The sequence below is a fragment of the Artemia franciscana genome, chromosome 11 (genome assembly GCF_032884065.1).
Source record: "Artemia franciscana chromosome 11, ASM3288406v1, whole genome shotgun sequence".
NCBI classification, from domain to species: domain Eukaryota; kingdom Metazoa; phylum Arthropoda; class Branchiopoda; order Anostraca; family Artemiidae; genus Artemia; species Artemia franciscana.
Genome location: NC_088873.1, coordinates 47699283 through 47718359, shown reverse-complemented (window position 1 = coordinate 47718359; position 19077 = coordinate 47699283). Strand labels below are relative to the sequence as shown.

The window sequence follows — 19077 nt, the reverse complement described above, 5'->3', positions numbered from 1 at the left end:
TTGGGGACGACTTACTCCCCCACAGTCCCCGTGGGAGGGGCAACAAGTTACAAACTTTGACCTGTGCTTACATATAGTATTGGTTATTGGGAAGTATACAGGCGTTTTCAGGAGGATTTTTTTGGTTGGGGGGAGGGGTTGAGAAGAGGGGGATATGCTGGGGGAAGTTTCCATCGAGAATTTGTCATGGGAGAAGAAAACTTCCTTGAAGGGAGATCAGGATTTACTAGCATTATTTAAAAAAAAAATTAAAAAATAAATGTGAAAAAGCTTTTTCAGCTGGAAGTAAGGAACAGCAATAAAATTTAAAACAAACAGAAATTATTACCCATATAAGGGGCTCACCTCCTTATGATACCTAGCTCTTTACACTAAAGTATTTTTAGTAATTTCAACTATTTATTCTACGGCTTTTGTGATTCAGGGGTCATTCTTAATGAATTGGGATAAAATTTAAGCTTTAGTGTAAAGAGCGAGGTACTGACGATGGGGCGAATCCCCTCATATATGTAATAAAAACATGAGAATACAAAAGTTCTTTACGTAAGCTAATTTATAAGTTACGTAAATCTTTTACCAATAAAAAGATTCGTAAAAAATTAAAAGTTCTAGTTACCTTTTTAATTAACCAAAAAATCGGAGGGCAACTAGGCTTCGCCCCCGCTTTTTTTTTCTCAAAATCATTCGATCAAAATTATGAGAAAGCCATTTAGCCCCCCCTCCCAAAAAAAATATGCAAATTTCGTTTTGATTATTCCTCTGCGGAGAGCCAAAATCAAAACATGCATTGATTCAAAAACGTTCAGAAATTAAATAAAAAAAACGAGTTTTTTTAACTGAAAGTAAGGAGCGACATTAAAACTTAAAACGCACAGAAATTACTTCGTATATGAAAGAGGCTGCTTCCTCATCAACGCCCCGCTCTTTACGCTAAAGTTTTTTACTGTTTTAAAAAGAAGAATTGAGAGAAAGAGTCAAACTTTAGCGTAAAGAGCGGGGCGTTGATGAGGAAGCAGCCTCTTTCATATACGAAGTAATTTCTGTGCGTTTTAAGTTTTAATGTCGCTCCTTACTTTCAGTTAAAAAAACTCGTTTTTTTTATTTAATATAAGAAAAGGAAGACAGTTTTCCTACATTAGTAACTAGTATAGATAAGTACTTGAACAAGGCCTTAACCCTACTCATCCATCAAACAGTTCGTGGTAACGAACTGTAGTAAGGAGCGACCCGGCTCAATAGTAACCAAAACTCTAAAAAACGGAATTTTGATACCAATAGCTACGTCAAAAGAATTGCATTTTAATTCTGATTATAAATATACAAGTTTCATCAAGTTTAGTCTTACCCATCAAAAGTTACGAGGCTGAGAAAATCTGTCTTATGTCAGAAAATGGGGGGAAACACCCCCGAAAATCACACCATCAGATTCAGCGTATCAGAGAACCCTACTGTAGAAGTTTCAAGCTCCTATCTACAAACATGTGGAATTTTGTATTTTTTGCCACAAGGCAGATCACGGATGGGTGTTTATTGTTTTTTTTTTCCAGCGGTGATCGTATCGATCCTAGAATGTTGCAAGAGGGCTCATTCTAACGGAAATGAAAAGTTCTAGTTCCCTTTTTAAGTGACCAAAAAAATTGGAGGGCACCTAGGCCCCCTCCCACGCTAATTGTTTTCCCAAAGTCACCGGATCAACATTCTGAGATAGCTATTTTATTCAGCATAGTTGAAAAACCTTATAACTATGTCTTTGTGGACGATTTACTCCCCCACAGTCCCCGCGGGAAGGGCTACAAGTTACAAACTTTGACCAGTGCTTACACATAGTAATTGTTATTGCGAAGTGTACAGAAGTTTTCAGGGTGATTTTTAGGTTGGGGGGGGGGAAGGGTAAGGGTTAAGAAGAGGGGAATATGCCGGTGGAACTTTCCATGTAGGATTTGATCATGGGGGAAGAAAATTTTTATGAACGGAGAGCAGGATTTTCTAGGATTATTTAAAAAAAATGAAAAAATAAATATGAAAAAGTTTTTTCCACTGAAAGTAAGGAGCAGCATTAAAACTTAAAACGAACAGAAATTGTTACGTATATGAGGGGTTCACCTCTTCCTAATACCCAGCTCTTCGTGCTAAAGTATTTTTAGTAATTTCAACTATTTATTCTACGGCCTTTCTGATTCATGGGTCATTCGTAAGAAATTGGGACAAAATTGAAGCTTTGTAACCAAAAAATTAGAGGGCAACTAGGCCTCCTCCCCAGCTCCTTATTTTCTCAATACCATTCAATTAAAACTCTGAGAAAGCCATTTAGCCAAAAAAATAAATGTGCAAATTTCGTTTTAATTATTCATCTGCGGAGAGCCAAAATCAAAACATGCATTAATTCAAAAACCTCAGAAATTAAAAAAAAAGTAGTTTTTTTTTGTTTAAAAAAGTAGAGTTGAGAGAAAGAGACAAACTTTAGCGTAAAGAGCGGGGCGTTGATGAGGGAGCAACCCCTTTCATATATGAAGTAATTTTTGTTCGTTTTAAGTTATAACGTCGCTCAATACTTTCAGTTAAAAAAACTTGTTTTTTTCTATTTAATCTCGTTACATAGGTCAAACAGCATAGCCATACACATTCAACCGCAAAGAATAATTCATGGACAGGCAGTCGTTTCGTAAGTAAGTATAATTCGTCATATAGTTAAATTATTAACGGTTTTAAGGTTTGTGGAAGATTGCGAAGCCCACCTCCTTTAACCGAATATGGTATAATACATTAGCCGATTTTACCAGACTTCTGTAGAAGTTATTAAATAGTTAAGATTTTTTTTTACTATTCTCAACCATAGTATTCGCGTAAAATTCTAGATACTCGTTGCCCTTAAAACGAAAATTTTCATAGGACTTTTGTAGAAGTTGCGAGCGAACTGGGTGGTATTAATATGCATACGTGATAACAACGGCTTTCTGTTGAATGTTTGAAAATGATAAAATCTTGATATAGAAATTCGATTTAATAATATAATGTATAAAAATAAAATGTAATGTATAAAATATATATAATATATAATATGTAATGTATATAAATATATGATATATATATAAATAAATATATTTATATATGTTATATTATAATATTATATTTTATATATTATAATATAATATATATTAATTATATATTATATATAATAATATATATTAAATTATAATATTATATAATATTATATAACAATATATAATATATTATGTATATATATAATGTATAAAATATATATGTATATATGTTGCGCTGTCGAACCGTAAAAATATATTAGCAAGATTTATTAGGTACTTTTGAATAGCACTTTTCGTCTGTATAAATTCATACGTTACCTATCTGTTGATACCTGAAGAAAAGCACATGTTCAAAGCAAAGCTGCACCTTCCTAAGGTGTTTGGTGCCATATGTTTTTGCTTTTACGTTTTTACTGATTTTTTCTGCTGATTTTTCTTCTGTTTTTTTTTTTATTATTATTATTATTATTATTATTATTATTATTTTCGCCCGTTATTATCAAAACTGATAATTGCATATGGAGGCCTTCTTTATTAAAAAATTATTTTAGCCTACATGTCCATCTACCGATTATATTTTGAAAATTGATTTATTTTTTAATTTAAAAATATGTTGAAATTTTTTTTTTTTCGTGCGCCAAAATCAAAAAAATGTCTTCATTTTAGGCAAGTTTAGATAATTCTTTAAGAATTAGTCTAAGCGAATTAACTGTGGTTCGATGAATTGATAAATCTGAAAACATCAGAGTCGAGTGATATGAGCATCATGTACTTTTGTTTCAAGTCACAGTTGTATGTTTGTCGCAAAATCAAATGTTTACATGGATCATAAACCCTATTCTACTAAGAATATGTTTAACCGAAGAGAGCGTCATACAACAAGAGCCAGTACAATTACAGTTTTTTTGTCATTAAATAAAAAAAAACAAGCTTTTTCAACTGAAAGTAAGTATCGACATTGAAACGAACAGAAAGTACTCCGTATATGAAGGGGGCTGTTCCCTCCTAAACGCCCCGCTCTTTATGCTAAAGTTTGACCCTTTCTCACAACTCTACTTTTTAAAACAATAAAAAAAACTTTAGCGTAAGACTAAATTTGATGAAACTTATATATTTAAAATCAACATAAAAATCCGATTCTTATGATGTATCTATTAGTGTCAAAATCCCATTTTTTTAGAGTTTTGGTTACTATTGAACCGGGTCGCTCCTTAGTTCAGTTCTTTATCACGAACTGTTTGATCAGATGATGTATTTTTTTTCAAATTCTCAATATCATTCCCAATTCTTAGCCAATTGGCATAAGACACAAATTTTGTCAAATAAAATGTTGCCGACCAGAAAGCGAAACGCTCCCAATTGAGGAGATCAAGTTTCCCAGTTAATGGACCTCTAGGCCCTTGGAGATTTTTTTTGAATTGTAGAGTTTTTTATATTTATTGAAAAAAAAGAACTTGAACTTGAAACATAATAGCGGAAGTCAAGTCTATGTTCTGCCTGAAGATCCTGACTGAGCCCATACTACCATTTGTGCCTTTAGTCCAACTATGAGGGTAGAGCCCCCTAATGTGACATAATGGGTTTGTTGCACCATTTCAGTATTTCACGCGGAGCTAAAACACAGACAATACCTTTTTTTTAATACCTTAACTCACCTTTACTTACCACTCCTAATATAAATTTGGGTTCGACCCTGGGTAAATTATCATAGAATGTTACTTAGCTTACAAGTTTGGTTATGTATTATTCAAACTATGCAAAACAATTGTGACATAAATGAGTTTACATTTGTATTGGCTTATCGTGTGTATTGTCTATTTGGAAGACGATGTATTAATTTGAGTTCATTAAGTTGAGCGTCTTTGAGTATTGCTGGTATATACCCAGCATTTTCATAGGTGAGGGAGGCCGAATTTGAAGAAAGGGGTGAGGAGTCCAGTTATTGGCAAAAAAAAAAAAATGTTCCATGCTTCCTGTTTCTCCACATTTGCTCAGGTCAGTTTTTCCCCCGATATTAAAGCTGCTTTTAATTTCTAAAATATATCAGTTTAAGATTATATTATCTTGTTTTTAAAACTTTCAAAAGTGGAAATGAAATTTCCACTTTTCCACTTTTCTGAATGAAAAAGAGATCATTGAAAAAGAAAATAATACTTTTGCTTTTCATAATATTTGTACTATAACGAGACGTGTCAAATTTGTTGTAGTTTGGTCATGTAATTTGGTAGAGGGGGATCCGCTCCAGGAATCCTTTAATTGTTTTAATTTTTATTTCCAGTATTTAATTGAAACTCCGATTCTCTTATTTGTCATCGAAATACCTAATAAGCGTTGATAATAATAGCTGACATAAGCTCCAAATTTTAATTTTGTAAGCTCCAAATTTGTAATTCAAACGCCTAACAAGCAACGAGAACATCCTATTTTATACGTTTCGGATTTACATACTAATAAGTAAATATAAAACTGCCTCTAAGTGTAATATTATGCTACCTTCTTGCTGTTTTTGCTTTTCTAAGTATTTCTTATAACCAGCTAAAAAAAAAAGAATTGACACAAATGTACTGCGAATTATGACTGAAATCAGTCGCATTTCACAAAACGTCTGCGCTACTTGTGGGACATTTATCTCTGCATCAGCATGCGGCACAAAATTTCTGCTGAAATTAGAATTAAGTGAATATAAACAAAATATTTATATTTTTCTTACAATTAAAAATTTTTTGTGTACGCATAGGCGGTACCAACCCATTTTCTTTTTCTATTGTTATCAGTTTTATCATGCTGCACTAAGAGACCTAGCTTTGCTTGTGAAAGGAAAGTTTAGACGTAAAAACGATATATAGTATAACCCCCCTCCGGAAATGTGTATACCCAGATTTACAAAAGAAAAACTTTAATTTAATTTTTGTAGAATTCGTTTTTCTCTAAAAAGGAGAAGGTAATTTTCAAACTCTTTGAGTCAATTTTCCCTTCCAACGGTATCCCTGGCAATTTTTAATCAATTTAAGGTTTCTGCCGCAATGGTGCCAAGATTTATTCAGATTTTCTGGATATTCTGTGTCAAAAAATGCCCAACGGATAAGCTAATAATTCTTACTTTTTTTTACGAATACTTTCAAATTTGAAGTACGGTCGAATGAAACAAAGAAGAGAAAATAAAAAATCAGAAAGCAGAGAATAGCGAGGGTAAGGAAATAAGCAAATATTTGGACCTCCGCCAAGTCATTCTCAGTGCCAAAGAAAACGGAAAAATAAATAAACACTATATCAAAACATAACATCATAGGCAGCGCTATTACGCTGCCTATGATGTTTGTTTCGGCTTTATGTGGTCTGCTGATGCCAATGCTATTTATTAATATAAATGGGCGATCCCACAAACAAATAAATTTAATAAAAAATTATAAATAATGTTTCAATAAATCATGTGTATTAAAAGTTTTAGCACAACAAATCAAATCTTACAGAGTCAAATATCAATTCAAAATTGCGAGCAAATGAATAGCGTGATAAACAGGGCTATTAGAATAGAGCTTGGTTCAATTAGGAGATCGAGCAACCTGTGCTGGGTGTGGGGACCGGGAGAAGTGGAGGGGGGTATATATTATATTTATTATATATATATATAAATATATATATATATATATATATATATATATATACTAGCTGTTGGGGTGGCGCTTCGCGCCACCCCAACACCTAGTTGGTGGGGGCGCTTCGCGCCCCCCCCAAGCCCCCCCGCGCGCGTAAGTCGTTACGCGCCATAATAGTTACGCGCCATTGTAGTTGTGTCCCTATGTCCCACCTGTGAATATAGATAGATATATATATATATGGTTTTAACTACGTAAAACTTGCGAATATACAACATTCTTTGCTGTCCCATTGTCTTTGCATATAAATAGATTGTCAGGTTTACCGACTCTTGAACATGCAACATATAATATCCCGGTGTCCCGGTCTGTATATACATTCGTTTTTTAGTTTATTTTTTCTCCTTTATTTTTTTCCTTTTTTTTTCTTTTTTAGCTTATTTAGATTTTTAGATTTTTTAGTTTTTTTATTAGTTTTTAGTTTTTTTTTCTTTTTAGTTTTTTTGTCCCGGTCGTCATTTATATCCCCCTGTTTCCCCCGGTGTCCCCGTTGTAGTTGTGTCCCTGTGTCCCGGTCGTCATTTATATTCCCTGTGTCCCGGTCGTCATTTGTATCCCGGTGTACCGGTCTGTATATACATTCGTTTTTTAGTTTTGTTTTTCTCCTTTATTTTTTTCCTTTTTTTTTCTTTTTTAGTTTATTTAGATTTTTAGATTTTTTAGTTTTTTTATTAGTTTTTAGTTTTTTTTTCTTTTTAGTTTTTTTGTAGTTTTTACCTTCTTTTTAGTTTTGTTAATTTTTTTTTTACTTGTGTCCTGGTCGTCATTTATACTCCCTGTGTCCCGGTGCTTTGTTGATTGCTAATCGAACATTCCTTTTGTCCTGGTCGCTTTCTCTTTGAGTGTCGTCATTTATTTTTTTCTTTTTTAGTTCTTTTAGTTTTTACCTTTTTTAGTTTTTTTTAGTTTTTAGTTTTTTTAGTTTTTTACCTTTTTTTAGTTTTTTTAGTTTTTTTAGTTTTTTAGCTTTTTTATTTTTTTTATTAGTTTTTAGTTTTTTTTGTAGTTTTTGCCTTTTTTTTAGTTTTTTTAGTTTTTTAGCTTTTTTATTAGTTTTTAGTTTTTTTTTATTAGTTTTTAGTTTTTTTTGTAGTTTTTGCCTTTTTTTAGTTTTTTCAGTTTTGACGTCACCTGATCCAGTTTTTTCAGGTGACGTCACCTGATCCACGATCCACAGATCCACAGACAACTTATTTTTATATATATAGATAGTTTTTTTTTTTTACTTATGTCCTGGTCGTCATTTATACTCCCTGTGTCCCGGTGCTTTGTTGATTGCTAATCGAACATTCCTTTTGTCCTGGTCGCTTTCTCTTTGAGTGTCGTCATTTATTAGTTTTTTCCTTTTTTTTTTTTAGTTTTTTATTGGTTTTTACCTTTATTTTAGCTTATTTTTCAGTTTTTTCCTTTTTTTTAGTTTTTTTTTTATTTTTTATTTTTTTTAGTTTTTTACCTTTTTTTAGTTTTTTTAGTTTTTTTAGTTTTTTAGCTTTTTTACTTTTTTTATTAGTTTTTAGTTTTTTTTTATAGTTTTTGCCTTTTTTTAGTTTTTTCAGTTTTTTTTTAGTTTTTTATTGGTTTTTACCTTTATAGTTTTTTTAGTTTTTTAGCTTTTTTATTTTTGTTATTAGTTTTTAGTTTTTTTTGTAGTTTTTGCCTTTTTTTAGTTTTTTCAGTTTTGACGTCACCTGATCCAGTTTTTTCAGGTGACGTCACCTGACACATCCATCCACACATCCATCCACACATCCACAGACAGACAACTTATTTTTATATATATAGATATATATATATATATATATATATATATATATATATATATATATATATATATATATATATAATATTAGTGCTGAATCTGGCTGAAAAAAGCTGAGTGTTTTCGACATTCTCCTTCGCCCACCTGAAAGCTTGTTTTTGCTACTGTCGTCTACAGCAGCTAAAGGCTGACAATTTTAGTCAAAACCAAGCACCAGCACTTAATTTATGATGGTTTAATATGTGCTTATTGTTTATAATATATTGCGTAGTGTTTTTAACTTCACAAAGTAGCGTGTCAGTTACATAGTTAGTTTTCTTCACCACCACTTTAAAAGCACCTACTGAAATAGCAACCTCTCTTTCCCTCCCCCCAATAAAATACTCTAGCTACGCCCCTGCAGACCTTTGTCATGGAACTTTGAAACTTCAAATAGCACTTACTCACAACTTGTTAATTGTTTGGTTATGCACTTTGATTTAACATGGCCAACACCTGCGTTAGCCAGTGCGCACCCCTCTGGAGTTGTCTTACCATTACCTTTTTTCATCTTGTTTTCTATTCTTTAAACGTGTTCCATTACAGCTTTTGTTTTCAATTGACAGCGAAGCCACTAACTTGATTTAGTAAAATGAATAGATACATCTTAAAAGAAGTTTGAGTGGCAAAACTGTCAATTAAAAAAAAGAAAGAAAAATAGCGATGCAGTTTATTAAATGGTAAATGATTTGTTAAGACGTTTTTATAGACATTCAAGTTTTTGCCATCAGTCCTTATCAATTATCTAATGCATATGTAGTAGCAAAATATCACTTATTGGCTTTTACTCTTGCTACAACAGCATTGTCAAAAAAACTTCTTTGTTTAGGTCTCAGATTTGCATAAGCAATATGGAACTTCAAGGGGCTTTCGGCCTGGTCTTGTTTGGAATATACAGAAGGATAGATGGTGTGACTGAGGAAGTTCTAATAAAAACCATATCAGGTCTGTTTCTTTATCCAATATACATATTTATTATAATTTTGATTACATTTGTAACTTGATCAAAATTATATTTATTATAATTATAATTATATATATTTATGTATATTATGTAATATGTATATTAAATTATAATTATATATATTTATTTATAATGAAAATAAAAGAAGACTGTGGCTATCCCCTATACCCAAGGCTTGAAAGTTGACTGCCTTTAGCCAACAACGCACACGGGAATATTTTTTGGAGAGGTGGATTAATAAAAGAGAAGGTTTCAACAATTTAACAACAATTGCTCAGAGATTAAATAAAAATCTAGGATTTCGGGAGCCCACACCCCTCCCCTGCTGCGAATGTCCCTGCCAAAAGAAGTGTTACTTGCTTTAATCTCATTCACACCTGACTAATTCTAATCAACAAATACCTCAACTGCCTGACGGTGTGAGCGCAAAATGATAAACCAAGGGCTAAGATAGGCCTTGAAAAGAGTAATTTTGCTAAGCAGCCGATTTTCCATCATCAAATAAGAAAAAATGTGTGCGTCTAGGTGAGAATTCGGCTACCTTCTTTTTCATTTTCAGGCTGACAAAATCTTGTTCAAAATAAATAAAAGGATGTGCAATTGATTATATGAAACTAATCGGATTATCTTTTTTAGATAAGTATTTGAAGGAGTCTTTTTTAATTGGGCTTTTGCAGAAAAAAAGGTAAAGGACACGGCATTAGACTTTACAGTCCCTACCGGCGGTGCTGATCTCCGTTTCTTGGCCCTTCAGCCAGGAAGTGCAATGGGGGGCTGGGGGCCAACCATCCTGTGCTTTCGCACACCCTTCCTGTTTACCTTCCTCAAATTTCTCCAGGTATCCATTTAGAGCTGGGTCAACTCTTAGAGCTGGTGTCTAAGCTGACACCAGGTAGCCCTGTGTGTGGGACGACATTTTTCGTCTGGCTAAAGTAGCTTTAATAGCTATGGTGACTAAAAATAATAAATTGCATAACCAAATTATTTTGAGATTAGATATACATAAATAAATTGGCTGTAATTCAACGAAAACACCATGTTAATTATTTGTCTCCCCTACGTTATTTTGATACCGCATTCAAAAAATATGTGGGTGCAATTTCTTTTTGTAATTTTACATACATTTTCATATAAAAGATTTGATCTGTGTAAGCCACTTCTCAGACCAGTAAAGGGTTTGATCTTAGGTAAGTTGATTACGTCCACATCACTGTTCCATGGATTCTTAACTCTTTACTCCTGAGTTAAGTTTCGGCTTCTATAAAGTTAAGTGAGAGGTAACAATCAAATGCAGCCTTCATCGGTTCTTAGTTCAGTTGTAGCATATCAAACTTGTCACAGTAACGAATCAAACAGTTCGTGGTAACGAACTGTAGTAAGGAGCGATCCGGCTCAATAGTAACCAAAACTCTAAAAAATTGAATTTTGATATCAATAGCTACATCAAAAGAATCGCATTTTAATGCTGATTTTAAATATATAAGTTTTATCAAGTTTAGTCTTAGCCATCAAAAGTTACGAGCCTGAGAAAATTTGCCTTATTTAGGAAAATAGGGGGAAACAACCCCTAAAAGTCGTGGGATCTTAACGAAAATGACACCATCAGATTCAGCGTATCAGAGAACCCTACTGTAGAAGTTTCAAGCTCCTATCTACAAAAATGTGGAATTTTGCATTTTTTGCCAGAAGACAAATCACGGGTGCGTGTTTATTTGTTTGTTTTTTTTTTTTTTTTTTTTTTTTTTTTTTTTTCCCAGGGGTCATCGTATCGACCAAATGGTCCTAGAACGTCGCAAGAGGGCTCATTCTAACGGAAATGAAAAGTTCTAGTGCCCTTTTTAAGTGACCAAAAAAATTGGAGGGCATCTAGGCCCCCTCCCACGCTCATTTTTTTCCCAAAGTCAACGGATCAAAATTTTGAGATAGCCATTTTGTTTATCATAGTCGAAAATCATAATAACTATGTTTTTGGGGGTGACTTACTCCTCCACAGTCCCTGGGGGAGGGGTTGCAAGTTACAAACTTCAACCAGTGTTTACATATAATAATGGTTATTGGGAAGTGTACAGACGTTTTCAGGGGGATTTTTTTGGTTTTGGGAGTAGGGTTGAGGGAGGGGGCTATGTGGGAGGATCTTTCCTTGGAGAAATATGCCATGGGGGAAAAAAAATCAATGAAAAGGGCGCAGGACGAATCTGGTCACGTTAGAAAAAAACGTCAAATTAAGAGCTTAATATACAATGCTGGGTGTTCGTAGCCTCTCTATTATGGAGTATAATTTGAAAATAACACAACTATTCGAGCGATAAAACATATATACCACAACCATAACTCAACTAACGAAAGAACTGCTAAGAGATAACACAACTATAAAGCGAAAACAGGTGAAAACTAACGGGAAAATAAACGAACTAAGATGTGGAAGGGGCCCAGAGAAAAAATATAATCCTTTTTCAATTTTGAGCCTAACTTCCGCAAATTAGTAATAATGTCAGAAGCCCCGAAATACCGAATTATTTTCTTTTCAAACAGTTCGTGGTAAGGAACTGTAGTAAGGGGCGACCCGGCTCAATAGTAAACGGAACTCTAAAAAACGGAATTTTGATGCTAAAAGATACATCTAAAGAATCGAATTTTTACGCTGATTCTAAATATATAAGTTTCAATTAATTTAGTCTTTGTCATCAAAAGTTACGAGCCTGAGAAAATTTGCCCTATTTTGGAAAAAAGGGAGAAACATCCCCTAAAAGTCATAGAATCTTGACGAAAATCACACTATCGCATTCGGTATATCAGAGAACTCAATAGCAAAAATTTCCAGCTCCTATCTAAAAAATGTGGAATTTTGTATTTTTTGCCAGAAGACAAATCACGGGTGCGTGTTTATTTGTTTGTTTGTTTTTTTTTGTTTTTTTTCCAGGGGTCATCTTATCGACCAAGTGGTCCTAGAATGTCGCGAGAGGGCTCATTCTAACGGAAATGAAAAGTTCTAGTGCCCTTTTTAAGTGACCAAAAGTGGAGGGCAAATAGGCCCCCTCGCATGCTCATTTTTTTCCAAAGTCAACAGATTAAAATTTTAAGATAGCCATTTTGTTCAGCATAGTCGAAAACCATAATAACTATGTCTTTGGGAATGACTTACTCCCCCACAATCCCTGAGGGAGGGGCTGCAAGTTACAAACTTTGACCAGTGTTTACATATAGTAATGGTTATTGGGAAGTGTACAGACGTTTTCATGGGGATGTTTTGGTTTGGGGGGTGGGGTTGATGGGAGAGGGCTTTGTGGGAGGATCTTTCCTTTGAGGAATATGTCATGGGGGAAGAAAAATTCAGTGAAAAGGGCGCAGGATTTTCTAGCATTACTATAAAAAAAACAATGAAAAAATAAACATGAAAACGTTTTTTCAAATGAAAGTAAGGAATAGCATTGAAATTTAAAACGAACAGAGATTATTACGCATATGAGGGGTTCTAAAAATACTTTAGCATAAAGAGCGAGGTATTTAGGAGGAGATAAATACCTCGCTCTTTATGCTAAAATATTTTTAGTGATTTCAACTATTTATTCTACGGCCTTTTTGATTCAGGGGTCATTCTTAAAGAATTGGGACAAAACTTACGATTTAGTGTAAAGAGCGAGGTATTAACTAGGGTACAAACCCCCTCGTACACATAATAAAAATATAAGAATATAAAAGTTTGTTACGTAAGTTAATTCTTAAGTTAGGTATAGTTTTTACTAATAAAACGTTCGTTGAATATTAAAAGTTCTAGTAGCCTTTTTAAGTAACCAAAAAATTGGAGGGCAGCTAGGCCTCCTTCCCCACCCCTTATTTCTCAAAATCGTCTTATCAAAACTAAGAGAAAGCCATTTAGCCAAAAAAAAAAATAATATACTAATTTCATTTCAATAATTTATGTGCGGAGAGCCAAAATCAAACATGCATTAATTCAAAAACGTTCAGAAATTAAATAAAAAAAAACTAGTTTTTTTAACTGAAAGTAAGGAGCGACATTAAAACTTAAAACGAACAGAAATTACTCCGTATATGAAATGGGTTGTCCCCTCCGCAGTCCCTCGCTCTTTACGCTAAAGTTTTTAATTGTTTTAAAAAGTAGAATTGTGGCAAAGAGTCAAACTTTAGCGTAAAGAGCGAGGGACTGCGGAGGGGACAACCCATTTCATATACGGAGTAATTTCTGTTCGTTTTAAGTTTTAATGTCGCTCCTTACTTTCAGTTAAAAAAACTAGTTTTTTTTTATTTAATTATAGTAAGGAGCGACCCGGCTCAATAGTAACCGAAACTAAAAAAACTAAATCTTGACAGTAATAGATCTATAAAAAGAATTGAATTTTAATGCTGATCTTAAATATATAGGTTTCATCAAGTTTAGTCTTACCCATCAAAAGTTACGAGCCTTAAAAAATTTGCCTTATTTCTGAACAAAGGGGGAAACACACCCTAAAAATCACAGAATTTTAATGAAAATCACACAATCAGATTCAGCATATCAGAGAAAACTACTGTAGATGTTTCAAGCTCCTATTAGCAAAAATGTGGAACTTTGTATTTTTTTTTTTTTTTTTTGCCAGAAGAAAGATCACAAATGCGTGTTTATTTGTTTTTTTGTTTACTTTTTCCCCAGGATGATCGTATCGACCCAGTGGTCCTAGAATGTCTCGAGGGGGCTCATTTTAACGAAGATTAATATTTCTATTGCCTTTTTTAAGCGACAAAAAAATACTGGAGGAAAACTAGGCCCCCTCTCACGCTCATTTTTTCCAAAAGTCACCGGATCAAAATTTTGAGGTAGCCATTTTATTCAACATAGTCGAAAAATCTGTTATGTATGTCTTTGAGGACGACTTAATCCCTCACAGTCCCCAGGGTAAGGGCTGTAAGTTATGAACTTTGCCTATTGTTTACATATAGGCTAACATTGGTTATTGGGAAGTATTCAGGGCAATTTTTTCTGGTGGTGGTAAGGGATGGAGGCTAGGGGGATTACGTGGGGATTGCTTTTCCTTTGAGGAATTTATCACGGGGAAGATAATTTCCATGAAGGAGGCGCTGGATTTTCTAGCCTTATTTAAGGAAAACAATGAGAAATTAAGTAAAAAAGTTTTTTCAAATGAAAATAAGGAGCAACATCAAAAAGTAAAATGAACAGAAATTATCGCGTATATGAGGATATTCGTCCCCTCTTCAATAGCTTGCTCTTTGCGCTAAAGTAGTTTTAGTCATTTCAAACGGGCTATTCTGATAAAATGGCCTTTGAGGTTTGGGGGTCATTCTTAAAGAATTGGAACAAAATTTGAACTTTAATGTAAAGAGCGAAATATTGACGAGGGGGCGAACCCCTCATATGCATAATAAAAATATATGAATACAGAAGTTCGTTACGCTATTTAATTCGTAAAGTACCTGCACTTGTTACTAACAAAAACGTCTGTAAATAAAATGAAAAGTTCTAGTGGCCTGTTTAAGTAACCAAAACACTGGAGGGCAAGTAGGCACCCTTCCTCGGCCTTTTTTCTCAAAATCGTCTGATTAAAACCTTGAGAAAGCCAATTACCTAAAAAAAAGCAAAATAATATGCAAATAACGTTTTAATTGTCCGGGTACGATGAGCCAAAATTAAAACCTGCATTAATTTAAAGAAGTTCAGAAATTAAATAAAAACAAGTTTTTTTTTAACTGAATATAAGGAGCGACATAAAACTGAAAACGAACAGAAATTATTTCGTATATGAAAGGGTCTGTCCCCTTCTCAACACCCCGTTCTTTACGCTAAATTCGGATTCTTTTTCACAGTTCTACTATTTAAAACAATAAAAAACTGGAGGGGAGCTTCATTTTTAGGCATATTCAATAAATGATCTGAACGAAAAACAAATTTTTCAACTGAAAGCTAGAAACAACATTAAAACTTAAAATGAACAGAAATTATTACGAATATAAGAAGGATTCACCCCACCTCAATACCCTGCTCTTTTCGCTAAAGTTCAACCTTGTTTCCCAATTCTGTGACTCTTGAAACACAAGGACTTTTTAATTAGAATCAGAAGCTTTTCTAAAGTACTAAAAACTTTAGCGTGTGTGTGTGTGTGTGTCTGTGTGTGTGTGTGTGTCTGTGTGTGTGTGTGTGTGTGTGTGTGTCTGTGTGTGTGTGTGTGTCTGTGTGTGTGTGTGTGTGTCTGTGTGTGTGTGTGTCTGTGTGTGTGTGTGTGTCTGTGTGTGTGTGTCTGTGTGTGTGTGTGTGTGTGTGTCTGTGTTTTTCCGGTATATGCAAGCTACATTTGCACAGATAGTCTTGCGATAGTATCTTAAATTTCAGTTTTATACTTTGGAACTTGGCATTGATATGTTTATAAAAAAAAATATTTCACTTACTTTAATGCTAGGACATAGAAATATGCATTATTTTCTACTTAATAATAGCTTTATTTACTATGGTCTTCGACAATGTTGCAAGTTTTAGTTCTGTTACTTGGAACTAGTATTGTTGCGTTGAAATTTTTTTTTTTTACGGACGCAATCTTGCTACTAGTTTATTCTTTTCTTCTTCATAAAACATGCTGTTCCGACAGAAAGTCAAACATAAAGAAAAACATGCGGACTATAGTCGTTTAAATTTCATTTTTACGAACCATAAAAGATATACAGTTTGTCAAATATTCAGATCTTAAGATGCATATGGAATAACTATCCGGAGTTTCCCTAATGTTGACGGTTTTTCAAGTATGAAAACCTAAATTCGAGTTGACAAGGAGAAGCCAAGTTTGGAATAAACAAGTTTTATGTCTAATAAAAAGCTTCTGTTGTAAAATAATTTATGGATTGTCATTAAGCGAAAAAAAAGGTTTTGAAGTGGATGTAAAAGAGAGTAGTTAACGCCCCAAAGAGACAGAAATCACCCGATAATTACGACAAAGCTGCCTCCTTTCACTAAAACTATTGCTTCGTAGAGCGTTATGGAACGTTAACTGATATTAGTCAAAGGTTAATGGACAGAACTAAACGCGTGTTTACTTAGAAATTTGCATTTAATTTTGGTAGATTTCTAAAATTGTGCTCATGAAAATACATGTTTCATATGTATATTTTTAACATACCCCTGGAGTTGAGTCTTTGGATTGGGTTAGATATTCGTTTGAGTATGAGTTATCTGAGTTTTATTGATTGTTTGATTTGAAATCATGCACTACTCCCCTGCCTAGTCTGCGATTTTGGTAAGTTTTGATTACGAGATTGAATTCCGTTTTTCAATTCTTATATTCATTTTATTCCTTTTTCTTTACTTTGTCGGTATATTGTTTTCTCTGCCTTTTCTTCTTAGCCAGGGAGTGTCACCGGAACACTGTTTTGAAGTTGTTTTGTTGTAAATTTACTTTTAAATAAACAAACTCTGAACTGTTGATACTGTTGTGATGCTGTTGATACTGTTAACTGTTGATACTCTCAATTTTAACTGTTGATAACTGTAGAAACTCTGATACTGTTGAGGGATAGTCCGTTTTGTCATTTTTCGAAAAAGTAGGTTTTAGGCCCAAGTGCGTGTTTAAAGTGAGTACATAAAGTGAGTAAAAGTGAGGGTAGGGAATTTAAAGTGCCGAAACCCAGTAGCCTAGTGTGTATTCTCCTAATGAGCCCTTGTTTTGGGTTGTTGCCTTTGAATTATTTGTCTTTTTTTATGTGTTTGTGCTGTTACATTGGTGATTTCTTTTCTCATTATAAAGTTTAAAAGAGATAATTGCCAATAACTTTTAACTGTGCTTCGTCAGTGTTGCACTAAAATTTACGCTCTGAAGAACGTTATCAAGTGTTAAACGAAAAACATCAAAAGTTGGAGGAAGGAACAAAAACCTATTTTATTTAGAAATTGCAATTTAATGTTGTCAAATTTCTATAATTGTACTAAAATATCCTTTCCATCCAGCAAAACACAAGTTTGAAGTAAGTTTGTTTTAAATTAAAATATAATTAAACAGTTACAGTTCAGATTTATTTTTGTTTATTATTAAATGGAAAGATAGGTTTAAAGTGCATCTAACAGAGAGCTAATAAAAAGAAGACAAAAATCACCCAATAATAACAAGGAGACCATCACCATTCAATCATACTCTGCCAGTGACGTACTAAAATGATTTTTTTTTAGTGTTTTTTTTCCTAGAAAGTTTTATATTTCTAAGAAAGATCTGTTGGCAAGTTTTGAAAGTGTTTTGCTGTCGACTCCTCCCCATGATTCTAAACTCTTGCATTGCCTTGTCTCGGAGAACTTTTAAAATGTAATAGAAAAAGTTTAGAGAAACCTACTTCAGAAAGTACTGTCAAGAAGATGTTTCTAAAACGGCTAACTTATTTGATAAAGTTTCCAGAGATCAGAGATGTCTGGCTAAAAAGCTGACGATGTTCTTAATAAATCATTTATTCAAGTGGATAATGGCTACTAACAACACATAATAATCTTTTCAGGAAATACCTGTATTTTTGTTCAAGAAACACGCACGTATATCCCTGCATCTGTTTAGAAGAAGTTCCAGTGCTCTGTTTTATTATTCAGTTTTATCTAGCTATAAGTTATTGTGCTCCTAGTTTGGGCAGTTGCAGAGGGAAGTGCCTATAATATGACGAGGGGAGACTATAAAAAGATAAAACCCAATTTGAAAACACTCACGAGTACGACCTTCCTTTTTGTCGTATAAAAAATGAGCTCTGGAGGGTAATATTTTAGTTTAAGAGTATGTAAGTAATACAGCATTGAGTTACCACAGTCCTTGGTGACGGTGCTGATCTCCGTATTCATGGCCCTTCTACCAGGAAGTGCAATGGGGACTGGAGGCCAGCCATCCTTTGCTTTCGCACACCCTCCCTGTTTACTTTCCCCAGGTTTCTCCAAGTACCCATTTAGAGCTGGGTCGTCTCTGGCCGAGCTTACAGAGTCGTGCCACTGATCCCCGTTCCAAACCAAATTACCGGCGACACCAGAGATTGAACCCCCGCCCTTCGGACAAGGGCAAAGTCTAGCACGGTTATTTGCAGGTTTAGTTTAGTCTAGTAATATTTAGTTTAAGATGGAGGTTGGTATCCCTGTCAATACAAAAGTTTCATTTCCACTCATCTATTCTTCTTATTAAATTATTTAGAAAACTTTTTTCTACACAACAAGTTATCTTGCTGGTCTCGAGACCAGTACATAATTTGCACTTTACTGAAAAAAAACAAAAACAAAACAAAACAAAAGCCTAAAAGCAAATGACCGTGTATTGTCAGTTTAATTGACATATATAGATATTTATTCCTTAACGTTTTGATATTTGTTTATTTATAGAAATGAAAAAAAGTGAAAACATTTAAAACGTATTTTGTTTTCAGTAAAGCGCAAATTGTGTTCTGGTCTTGGGAAGGCATGGGGGTTATCGGCCCTACTCATGTTAATTTTTGCTCATTTTGAGTTTGATTCGGCTATTTATTGTAATTTCTGTTCGTTTTGATTTTCAATTATTTATTAATAGCGATTTCTAGTAGTTTTACTCTTGGAAGATTACTTGACTTTATTTCTGATCATTTTTGGCTTAATGCAGCTCTTTACTTTTCTTTGAAAAACTTTTTTTG

The 19077-nt window shown here is 33.6% G+C and overlaps 1 protein-coding gene across 1 annotated transcript in view; it reads left to right on the top strand.

Annotated features, from left to right (window-relative positions):
• LOC136033311 (tyrosine-protein kinase Dnt-like) overlaps positions 1-19077 on the top strand; it is a 174773-nt gene that overhangs the window by 103132 nt on the left and 52564 nt on the right. Inside the window, exon 6 of the mRNA XM_065714085.1 lies at positions 9325-9440. Coding sequence (XP_065570157.1) covers positions 9325-9440 — 116 coding nt within the window. The remainder of the gene's footprint in view (positions 1-9324; positions 9441-19077) is intronic.